This window comes from Chiloscyllium plagiosum, chromosome 51, assembly GCF_004010195.1.
Source record: "Chiloscyllium plagiosum isolate BGI_BamShark_2017 chromosome 51, ASM401019v2, whole genome shotgun sequence".
Taxonomy (NCBI): domain Eukaryota; kingdom Metazoa; phylum Chordata; class Chondrichthyes; order Orectolobiformes; family Hemiscylliidae; genus Chiloscyllium; species Chiloscyllium plagiosum.
In genome coordinates, this window is record NC_057760.1 from 426,408 (window position 1) to 437,836 (window position 11,429).

The 11,429-nt window shown below is 50.6% G+C and overlaps 1 protein-coding gene and 1 long non-coding RNA gene across 4 annotated transcripts in view; one reads left to right on the plus strand and one right to left on the minus strand.

Annotated features, from left to right (window-relative positions):
• The first annotated feature begins 341 nt into the window (after window positions 1-341).
• The window catches only part of LOC122544698, a 12,944-nt gene continuing 1,856 nt past the window's right edge, over window positions 342-11,429 (plus strand). Inside the window, exons 1-2 of the long non-coding RNA XR_006310449.1 lie at window positions 342-443; window positions 3,921-4,078. This is a non-coding gene — a long non-coding RNA (uncharacterized LOC122544698). The remainder of the gene's footprint in view (window positions 444-3,920; window positions 4,079-11,429) is intronic.
• LOC122544693 (gamma-secretase subunit APH-1A-like) overlaps window positions 9,172-11,429 on the minus strand; it is a 14,948-nt gene continuing 12,690 nt past the window's right edge. For all 3 annotated transcript variants that reach the window (XM_043683977.1, XM_043683976.1, XM_043683978.1), the window contains exons 6-7: window positions 10,869-10,992; window positions 9,172-10,713 (exon numbers count right to left, since the gene is read on the minus strand). In XM_043683977.1, coding sequence (XP_043539912.1) covers window positions 10,649-10,713; window positions 10,869-10,992 — 189 coding nt within the window. In that variant the 3' untranslated portion in view covers window positions 9,172-10,648. The remainder of the gene's footprint in view (window positions 10,714-10,868; window positions 10,993-11,429) is intronic.

An 11,429-nucleotide genomic window follows, 5' to 3' on the forward strand; every position in this document is an offset into this window, starting at 1 on the left:
GTTAGGGTGGATTGGGCCATGCTAAATTGTCCCGTAGTGCCCAGGGATGTGCAGGTTAGGGTGGATTGGCCATGCTAAATTGTCCCGTAGTGCCCAGAGATGTGCAGGTTAGGGTGGATTGGCCATGCTAAATTGTCCCATAATGTTAGGTTCATTAGTCAGGGGTAAATACAGGGTAGGGGGATAGGTCTGGGTGGGTTACTCTTCAGAGGGTTGGTGTGGACTTGATGGGCCTGTTTGCATGTTGTACGGAATCTAAACATACCCCAGCGAGTTGTGACACAAAGTCATTTAGCAGCAACACTTGCGGCCATTACAAATTAACGTGTTTCACGAAGACCAGACTAACATGTATGTTATTTTGTATTCAATATAGGTCGGACAGGATATAAACCCAGCTTATGAAAATATCCTGAGGTACCTGGACTCTATAGCACATGCAGGTAAGACATCAGGAAGGGTTCAGGATTGACGCAGACCATGAACCAGATCCTCGCTATTAATCCTGTAGTCATCAGTCACTATGATGTACAGCACAGAAACAGACCCTTCAGTCATAGAGTCATAGAGATGTACAGCACAGAAACAGACCCTTCAATCATAGAGTCATAGAGACGTACAGCACAGAAACAGACCCTTCAGTCATAGAGTCAAAGAAACGTACAGCACAGAAACAGACCCTTCAGTCATAGAGTCATAGAGACGTACAGCACAGAAACAGTCCCTTCACTCATAGAGTCATAGAGACGTACAGCACAGAAACAGACCCTTCAGTCATAGAGTCATAGAGATGTACAGCACAGAAACAGACCCTTCAGTCATAGAGTCATAGAGCTGTACAGCATGGAAATAGACCCTTCAGTCCAACTCATCCGTGCCAACCAGATATCCTATATTAATCTAGTCCCATTTGCCAGCACCCGGACCATATCCCTCCAAACCCTTTTTATTCACGTCCCCATCCAGATGCCTTTTAAATGCTGCAATTGTACCAGCCTCCTCCACTTCCTCTGGCAGCTCATTCCATACACGCACCACCCTCTGCGTGAAAAAGTTGCCCCTCAGGTCCCTTTTAAATCTTTCCCCTCGCCCCCTACACCCATGCCCTCTGATTTTGGACTCTCCTCCTCTGGGGAAAGGATGTTCTTTGTTCACCCTATCCATGCTCCTCGTGGTTTCAGAAATCTCCATAACCAGTCAGACCCACGTCTGTGGTGGGCAAAATTATTGGAGAGGATTCTGAGAGACAGGTTTTATGATTACTTGGAAAAGCATAGTTTGATTAGAGGTAGATGGAAAATATTCAGCCTGGAGCTTGGTGACCAGTGATGTTCCACAGGGATCGGTTCTGGGAACCTCTGCTCTTTGTGATTTTTATAAACGACTTGGGTGAGGAAGTGGAAGGGTGGGTGAGTACGTTTGCCGATGACACGAAGGTTGGTGGAGTTGTGGATGGTCTGGAGGGCCGTTGTGGGTTGCAACGGGACATTGACAGGATACAGAGCTCGGCTGATAATTGGCAGATGGACTTCAACTTGGAAAAGTGTGAAGTGATTCATTTTGGAAAGTCGAATTTGAACGCAGAATACAGGGTTAAAGGCAGGATTCTCGGCAGTGTGGAGGAACAGAGGGATCTTGGGGGTCCATAGATCCCTCAAAGTTGCCACCCAAGTTGATAGGGTTGTTAAGAAGGTGAACGGTGTGTTGGCTTTCATTAGCCGGTTGAGTTTAAAAGGCACGGGCTTACGCTGTAGCTCTCTAAAACCCTGGTTAGACCACACGCGGAATATTGTGTTCAGTCCTGGACGCCTCATTATAGGAAGGACGTGGAAGATTTAGAGAGGGTGCAGAGGAGATTTACCAGGATGCTACCTGGACTGGAGGGCACGTCTTACGAAGAAAGGGTGAGGGAGCTAGGGCTTTTCTCATTGGAGTGAAGAAGGATGAGGGGTGACTTGGCAGAGGTGTACAAGGTGATTACAGCCATAGATAGAGTGGATAGCCAGAGACCTTTTTCCAATGGTGGAGATGTCTATCATGAGGGGGTATAATTTTAAGGAGATTGGAGGAAGGTTTAGGGGAGATGTCAGAGGTAGGTTCTTTACACAGAGAGTGGTGGGTGTGTGGAATGCACTGCCAACAGTGGTAGTAGAGTCAGAGACATTTGGGCACTTGAATAGGCACATGGATGATAGTACAATGAAGGGAATGTAGGTTAGTCTGATCTTAGAGTAGGATAACAGGCCGGCACAACATCAAGGGCTGAAGAACCTGTACTGTGCTGTACTGTTCTACGTTGTATAAAATCACCCCTCAGCCTCCAATGCTCCAGGGAAAACAGCCCCAGCCTATTCAGCCTCTATAGCTCTCAGACCCTCCAACCCTGGCCAACATCCTTGTAAATGTTTTCAGGTTGAACAACACTTTTCCTTTAGGGAGACCAGAACTGAACGCAGTATTCCAAAAGTGGCCTCTTGTTGACCTGGAAGGGCAGATGGAGGTGCCAGACGGAGATCTCCCCACTGGCAATGTAGCCCCCTCTCAGTACTGGTACTGGATGTGTGGGATAACAGGCTCCTGAGCAGGGGGGTCCTGTACCCGTCTAACTCAAAGAGGGGAATGGATAAAGAGAGAGTGCGGCCTACCGGCAATTAGAAGCAGGAGCAACAGTAGGCCATTCAGTCCCTCCAGCCTGCTGCACTACTCGCTACGAATATGGCTCATCTGACATTCCTCCCACTTTCCTCCTCTTTCTCCCCGTAATCCTTGATTCCCCGACTCATCAAGAGTCAACACTCCTAAATATCCACACGGTCTCTGCACCCCATCACCCCACAGCTCTCTGTGGCAAGGTTCCATTCCCCCCTCGGGCGACTGTCTGTGTAGAGCTTACACATCCCCTCTCTTCCCCGTGTCTGCGTGGGTTCCCTCCGGGCGCTCCGGTTTCCTCCCACAGTCCAAAGATGTGCAGGTTAGGGTGGATTGGCCGTGCTAAATTGTCCCGTAGTGCCCAGGGATGTGCAGGTTAGGGTGGGTTGGCCATGCTAAATTGTCCCATAGTGCCCAGGGATGTGCAGGTGAGGGTGGGTTGGCTATGGGAACTGCAGGGATAGGATCGGGGTCTGGGTCTGGGGTGGGATGTTCTTTGGGGAGGGCCGGTGTGGAATTGATGGGACGAAGGGTCTGCTTCCAAATTGTCCCATAGTGCCCAGGGATGTGCAGGTGAGGGTGGGTTGGCCATGGGAACTGCAGGGATAGGGTCGGGGTCTGGGTCTGGGTGGGATGTTCTTTGGGGAGGGCCGGTGTGGAATTGATGGGACGAAGGGTCTGCTTCCACACTGTCGGGATTCTACATTTCTGTGATGGTCTTCCAAAGATATCCAACGCTGTTCCCATGGCGTTGAGAGGGGAAAGATTGAAAAGGGACCTCAGGCAACATTTTCACGCAGAGGGTAGTTTGTGTATGGAACGGGCTGCGTGTATGGGCGAAGGTCGATACAATGACAACATTTAACGGATGTTTGAAGAGGTACTTGGATGGGAATGGTTTCGAGCGTTTCGGGCCGAAAGCAGGAAAATTGGACCCGTTAGGTTTGGGAATCCTGGTCGACATGGATGAGTTGGGCCGAAGGGTCTCCCTTCTGTGCTGTATGAGAGAAGGAATTCCTCTTCCACCTCAGTCGTACATTTATCCCGAGACTGTTCCTGGACTCTTCCACAAAGGGAGAGAGAGAGACATCCTCTTAGCCTTGACCCTCAAGAATCCTCAGAGACGTCCTCTTAGCCTTGACCCTCAAGAATCCTCAGAGACGTCCTCTTAGCCTCTTTCTCTTTCTTCGAAACTCCAGGGAGTAGAGGCCCAACCTATTCTAGCGTTTGCTCATCAGACTCAGTCGCTCCTCCTGTTCTTCTGTTCCCAGGTCAGGAGGTCACGATTCCTTCCTTCGATGTGCAGTCGCTGTTCCCCAAACAGTTGGACAAGTATTTCACGTACAGTGGCTCACTAACCACCCCACCTTGCTTCCAGCCTGTCCAGTGGATTGTTTTCCATCAGCTGGTGCGGCTCTCCCAGTCCCAGGTACGGGTCAGCTATTGGCGGTGCAGCATTTTTAAGGCCAGTTCCAAAGGGATATCCATGTCATTACAGCCAGCCTGTCCAGTGGATTGTTTTCCATCAGCTGGTGCGGCTCTCCCAGTCCCAGGTACGGGTCAGCTATTGGCGGTGCAGCATTTAAGGCCAGTTCCAAAGGGATATCCATGTCATTACAGAGGTGTCCACGAGCCACTTCCTCACTGTGGGGGAAATAGCGCCCCAAGAGGAGATGTGTGGGGGTGGGGGGGGTGGAGTCTCAAGTAGCGTCCAAAGGCAGACTGATGTCTAGTGGTGGTGGGCTAATAATGGCCGAGACCCCAGGCTAAGGCCAGGGGAGGTCTTGTGATGTTATCGCTGGGCGTTTAATCTAGAGAGGGAACAGGAATCGCTGGAAAAGCTCAGCAGGTCTGGCGGCATCTGTGGAGAGAAATCGGATTCACATTTACAGGTCCAGTGACCCTTCCTCAGAACTGGTGGTTTTTATGCGGAACGTAGGGTGCGGGGAAGGGACTAAGGAGAACAAAGCGAGAGAACAGTTGGGAAAACAGAGGAGTGGATAACCATCGTCCTGGGAGAAGGAATAGCTCCGAACGGGGACCATTAGTTATCCGTGTTATCACATTCGCCCCATGTCTAGTGGTGACATGGTGGCTCAGTGGTTAGCGCCTCTGCCTCACGGTGCCAGGGACCTGGGTTCAATCCCCCCCTTGGGCAACTGTCTGTGTGGAGTTTGCACATTCTCCCCGTGTCTGTGTGGGTTTCCTCTGGGTGCTCCGGTTTCCTCCCACAGTCCAAAGATATGCAGGTTAGGGTGGGTTGGCCGTGCTAAACTGTCCCGTAGTGCCCAGCGATGTGCAGGTTAGGGTGGGTTGGCCATGCTGATTGTCCCGTAGTGCCCAGCGATGTGCAGGTTAGGGTGGATTGGCCATGCTGAATTGTCCCGTAGTGCCCAGCGATGTGCAGGTTAGGGTGGATTGGCCATGCTAAATTGTCCCATAGTGTCCGGGGATGTGCAGGTTAGATGGGTTCGCCATGGGATAGGGTAGTGGAGGTGGGTCTGGATGGGGTGATCACCAGAGGGTTGGTGTGCACTCGAAGGGCCTACTCCCACACTGTCGGGATTCTATGAAACATCGGAACAGGCCCTCGATGGGCTGTATTGTCTACTCCCGCTCCTTACTGGGCTGCTTAACCAAATATTATCGGGGAGAAAAATTCCAATAATCCAGTTATTTTCAGAACGCGGTTGGTGGGATCTTGCTGAATCCTGACTGGATGCGGAGGTGCTGTAGGTTTCCGGGCAGGACTGACGCCGTTCTGTTCACCCCTTCAGGTTGGGCCGTCAACTTCCGCAGGGCCATGCGTAGCCTTCTGAGAACCCTAACGACAAAGTTCTACCAGTAAACCGCCACACCCCCCCACCCCCCCCCTCCAATCCCATTCCCCACCCACCCTCGACTTTGAAGCTCTCAGCGTTTACTCTGCCATGGCCGTGAAACGAGGAGAGCACTTTGTAGCCCACCGCCAATGATCCACACAGCAACAGCCATCTCCCCCCCCCCCACCACCCCACCCGGGCTCCGGTTTCTCCGTGGGGAAGCTCCCTAATCCCGTCAACCTGCCCGCATGCCCCCCCTCCCCCGCCCCATCTTTCGGGGGAATATAAAAAGCGGAAAACGCCGCTGGGGAGCAACCCGGACTCCGATGGGACTTCGCAGGAGGAGATTCCATTCCGCGGGACTTGTGACCGCGGGCTTGGCACGCATCTCCTCGCCGAGGCGAAGCCGCAGCGGTGACAATTCCGGGTTACAGGCAGGCCCCGTCCGTTTCCCGGGGGTTGAGGCGTTTCGACTGGGGGAGGAATCGCGGCCCAACGTCCGTCTCCTCCAGAGGACGTGGGGCTCTGGGCTGCCTTCGATGGAACTTGGAATTTCGACATGGAAGCAACACCCTCATCTCGCCCTGGGGCCGCTCAGCAACCGACCGTGTTAAATCCAGCTTCAGTCACAGAGCACAGAACGTAAGGAACGGGAGCAGGAGTAGGCCGTCTGGCCCCCTCGAGCCTGCTCTGCCATTCAATCAGATCATGGCTGATCTTTTCGAGGACCCAGCTCCACTTACCCGCCCTCTCACCGTAACCCTCAATCCCTTTACCACTCCAAACTTGATCTTTGTCTTAAAAGCATTCAATGGGGAATCCTACAGATTCCCAACCGTCTGGGTGAAGAGATTCCTCCTCAGCTCAGTCCGAAATCTGCTCCCCCCCCTTACGTTTGAGGTCAAGCCCCCCCCCCTCATTCTAGTTTCACCCTCCAGCAGGAACAGCCTCCCTGTTACGATCTTATCTAGTCCCTTCGTCATTTTATAAGATCCCCCCTCATTCTTCTGAATTCCAATGAGCGCAGTCCCAGTCTATGTTTTATTTGGAATTTCCACCATGATATCTTAAATTAATCCAGAGTCCATTTGCCAACCTTTGGCCCATATCACTCCAAACCCTTCCCATTCATATACCCATCCAGACGCCTTTTAAATGTCATTGTACCAGCCTCCACCACTTCCTCTGGCAACTCATTCCATACACGTACCACGCTCTGTGTGAAAAAGTTGCCCCTTAGGTCTCTCATATCTTTCCCCTCTCACCCTAAACCTATGCCCCTCTAGTTCTGGACTCCCCTGCCCCAGGGAAAAGACTTTGCCTATTTACCCTATCCATGCCCCTCATGATTTTGTAAACCTCTATAAGGTCAGCCCCACAGCCTCCGACGCTCCAGGGAAAACAGCCCCAGCCTCTCCCTGTAGCTCAAACCCACCAACACTGCCTTTTAAATGCTGTAATGGTACCAGCCTCCACCACTTCGACTGGCAGCTCGTTCCATACATGCACCACCCTCTGCGAGAAAGAGTTACACCTTTTTAAAATCTTTCCTCTCTCACCTTAAGTCTATGCTGTCTTGTTTCGGACTCCCCTACCCTGAGGAAAAGAACTTGACGATATATTGATGGCCCCTTGGTGTGGTGCCTCTCATCTTCTCCATGCCACACATGAAGGCCTGTTGCACCTCTCCTGATAGTTGGCAGCTGTCTGTTCTGGTATCAGCCTCATAAATCTTTGCACCTCTCTCCAGTACGGCTGTGACAATGGGAAGACCAGAACTGTGCAGCATACGGGTATTTTATGACATACATAATCTGATGCCTTCTGATTGCCACAGAAACACAAATAAAAGCTCATGTGAAAACAGTGGGAGGGGGTCCAAGTTTGTCTTTTGTCCCCTCGTCCCGGTCTCCAGACTTTCTGATCTTCAGCATTGGCAGCTCCCCTTGAGGACTGAGCAGGGGCAGATTTGCATTGCTGTAGCACCCCTGCCCAAAGACGCTCCCGCTACTTAACAACACAGCAGGGAGAAAGCTGGGGAACAGTCCTCAAGAGATCGTTCTTACAGAGGGGAGGTACAGACACAAGTCGAATGGCTGCGCTGTGGTTATTCTGTGAAGTTTATGACCTTTTGAAATTCTAGAACCCGACAGCTCCTGTTGTACAGGAAGTTGGCGAGGTCTCTTCAGGAGTAAAGTGCCCAGTTCTGGTCTCCCTGTTACAGGAAGGATATTATTAAGCTGGAGAAAGTTCAGAAGAGATTTACCAGGATATTGCTGGGCATGGAAGGCCTGAGTTACAAAAGCTAGGTTGGGACTTTGTCCCCGGGGTGTAAGAGGTTGACAGGCAACCTTAATCAAAGCTCATAAAATCATGAGGGGTATTGAGAGAGTTGAAGCAGGTGTCCTATCCCCAGGATGGGGCGATTTCAAGACTAGGGGGCATACTTTTAAGTTGAGAGGAGAGAGACTTAAAAACAATGAGGGGCAATTTTTGAAAACACGTGGTTCCCGTGCGGAATGAACTTCCAGACGAAGTGGTGGATGTGGGTACAGTTACAACATTTAAAAGATATTTGGATGAGTAAATGGATAGGAAAGGTTTGGAAGGATATGGGCCAGGAGCAGGCAGATGGGACTAGTTTAGTTTGGGATTAGGTAGTGGTTAAGCGAAGTGTGTCTTTGCATGCAGGAGGTTTCATCTGAGCTCTGAACACGGTGACAGGGAATTTGTACTGCAGTCGCCTGGTGGTACAGAACTTGAAGAGAGAACGAGAGAGAGAGAGAGAGAGAAAAAACAAGAAAACGAAAAAGAGAATGAGAAAGAGGGAGAACGAGACCAAGAGAGATAGAACGAGAAAATGAGAGACAGAAAACGAGTCAGTCAGACAGAGAGAGATGTCACTGAACCATTTTCCCCCTCATCAGGACCAACACAAGAATACCAAATTCCAAACCATCACAACAATTTACACTATCAGGAGGATAAAGGTGCTGATTGGTTGGTAAGTTGACTCTGATTGGCCGGGCTGTTGACACGACAAAAGCAATGATCAAGCTCACAATGTGTCTTATTTACACTCACCCAGGGCGACACACATTTCACGCTCAGGGGCCAACTGTCTGCAAATGAAAGAACTACGTTTGAGTCGCTAATTTTTTTTTAAACTACCCGGATGGTCGAGGCAAAAGGAGGGGGTGGTGGGGGATAGGCTGTGGTTGCTGTATCCAAAGCAACTGCTTTGGCCAATCAAGAGCCCCCCCCCCCCCCCCCAACAGGGTATAAATCATTGCAATCGTTTGAAATCTGGAATTCTTGCATTTGTCCTGACGCCCTGAAGACAAAACTGGGGTTAAAAACCCTTCCGTTTTCAGCAAGATTTAAACAAGAAGGAGCAGGAAAACCGAACACGTGAAAGGAAGCTTTCGAGCACAAAAGCACTTCGGAAACGCGAAAGGGAAACACCTCAGCAAGCCCGCCATCATCCGTGAATTTCGAGAAGAGCTCACAGCCCTGAAACGCTCACTGTGTTTCTCACTCCCCAGACTCGCTGGTTATTTCCAAGCACTCTCGTGTGTGCGTGTTTTTTATTGTTAATTTTATAGTATCCTTCGTGTGTTTTGGCTTGCAATGCTCGAGGAAGCCACCGCATGGGCCACTCGCACTTCCCCAATCCGGAAACAGAACAGGACAATGCCAGCCAAATAATTAAAGTATTGTATTTTTAAATGAAATAACATTTGAGAGTAACGTGCAATGTCTTGCACAGAATCATCTTGTTACAACAAGACCCACATTATTCAAGCAAATACACAACGCCTCTTCGGTCATTTGGAGTGGGCATTAAGAGAGTTCATCAATGCAGCTCTACAATTTAAAAAAAAAGACCTTATTTCCCAACCATTTGTGGTGAGGATGTTTCGCAATTTCTTTCCCCATCACGTACAGTGCTCACAGAACGATAGAAGGCTCTCTCCTTGCTTAATGTGTGACCACATTTCTCTCATGGGGCAGGATGACGCACAGGTCAGCAATCTCGGCCCTTTATCGGCTGAGGGAACCTGGGCTATTTACAGCTGCAACTCTCCCTTTCAAATGTCAGTCGTCCGTCTCACTAGGAGGGTCCGTGACAAGCATCCTGAGGGAAAGCATTCCAGGATTGATGTACAGAAGCCTTTTTTTTGGGTGGGTGAGTGTTGGGGGGCAAAATGCTATTCTCGTTGCTTTTTAACCACCCCGGCCTGCCTTTAAACACAGCTCAGGGCTAGACACTGAGGTGAGGTCAGATATGGGGGGGGGGAAAAAACCTGCAAATTGTCAGGAGGTTCAGGCCTCGAGCAGTAGATAGAGAGAAACACTTGTAGATGACGGTTTTTTAAACTCCGCACAAGAGGGTAACAGTGGCCAACTTTTCTCTGTATAGTGAGACCAACGCTTTTTATGGACCTCAGCACAGTACGGGAAAGAAACAGGGGATGACTTGGAAAACGGCTGTCCCGTCACACCTCACCCCCAAAACAGGTGGGGGAGAAGGATGGCAAATGCACCTTGCCTTTTAATTTTCAAACCCAGTGATTAGCTACCTACAAACATACGCTTCCTGCAGTAGTTTCGCTCGAAATGACGAGAGTTGGAGAGATCCACTTAATTAAGTTACACACAGGATAGAGAGAACCTTCCCTCTTGTTTGATCAGTCACAAAGTCCTGATAGGTTTAATTGGAATGATATCGAAGTCCTATGGGAAAGCACAAAAGCAGGAGAGTAGCTCATGTGCTCGAGTCCAGCCCCTTGCCTTTTGGTTAAAGAGATTAGGAAATAATAAGAGATGACAAAAACAAACATTGCACATGCGCACACCCATGCTAATGGAGTATTGCACCATAATGGGAGTTTGAAAAAAAAAATCAAAAAAGTTCCATAATGTGTTCAGTAGTCAATTTTGTTCCGCAAGACGTTCAATTTCTTCTTCCAGTGGACACACCAAGTCGGTTAACGTGAGGTAATCGCTACTGGGGCCTCTCCCGCTGTCTGCCTCACAACGAGCACCCCGTCTGACATGTGCAACAACTGACTGCTGTCCGAGCTCTGTGCTCGTCTGGCGGGCCAGTGCCCAGGGTAAGGCAGGGGGATGGGGTCTGAGCAGAGGGGGACGCTGCCGAGTGCTCGGACTGACCCTCAATCCTCCGCTGGTGGCTGGAGAGCTGAATAGACCAGAATGTGGGGGTCAGACTCCTGCTTGCCTGAAACACAAACAACGGGCTCAAATGAGAGAGTGAGCGAGCGAGCGAGAGAGCTCGAGAGAGAGCGACAGACGAAACAAAGAAACCAAGTCACGAAAGGCATGGGGCACGCAGGGGTACTGAGAGGGGAAAGCACAAGCACCAGGTGTACCTACATGTGGCACAGCGCCAGATATTCCGCATTGATCCCCCTGCCGTCGAAAAGGCCCATCCTCCCGTGGCGATCGTGATGGCGTAGATCAGAGGGAGGCTCCACTCGTACCGAGGATTCAAGAATGTCTGGGAACAACGGCAGGAAGGAGGAGAGGGGTCAGTTGCAGGGCTGTAGCACGGAGGTAGTGAGGAACACTTCACGCGTTCGCCCACCTGAGGTCTTTGCCCACAGGATGGCCAGTCCTCGTCCGCAGTGAGGTTTCACTTCCACTCCGGAAACACGGTCTCAATTGATTCAAGCGATTACATTCTTATTGAAGAGTTAGAACATGGCGGGCAGGTTGGGCAGCACGGTGGCTCAGTGGTTAGTGCTGCTGCCTCACAGCATCAGAGACCAGGGATGTGCAGGTTAGGGTGGATTGACCATGCTAAATTGTCCCGTCGTGCCCAGGGATGTGCAGGATAGGGTGGATTGGCCATGCTAAATTGTCCTGCAGTGCCCAGGGATGTGCAGGTTAGGGTGGATTGGCCGTGCTAAATTGTCCCGTAGTGCCCAGGGATGT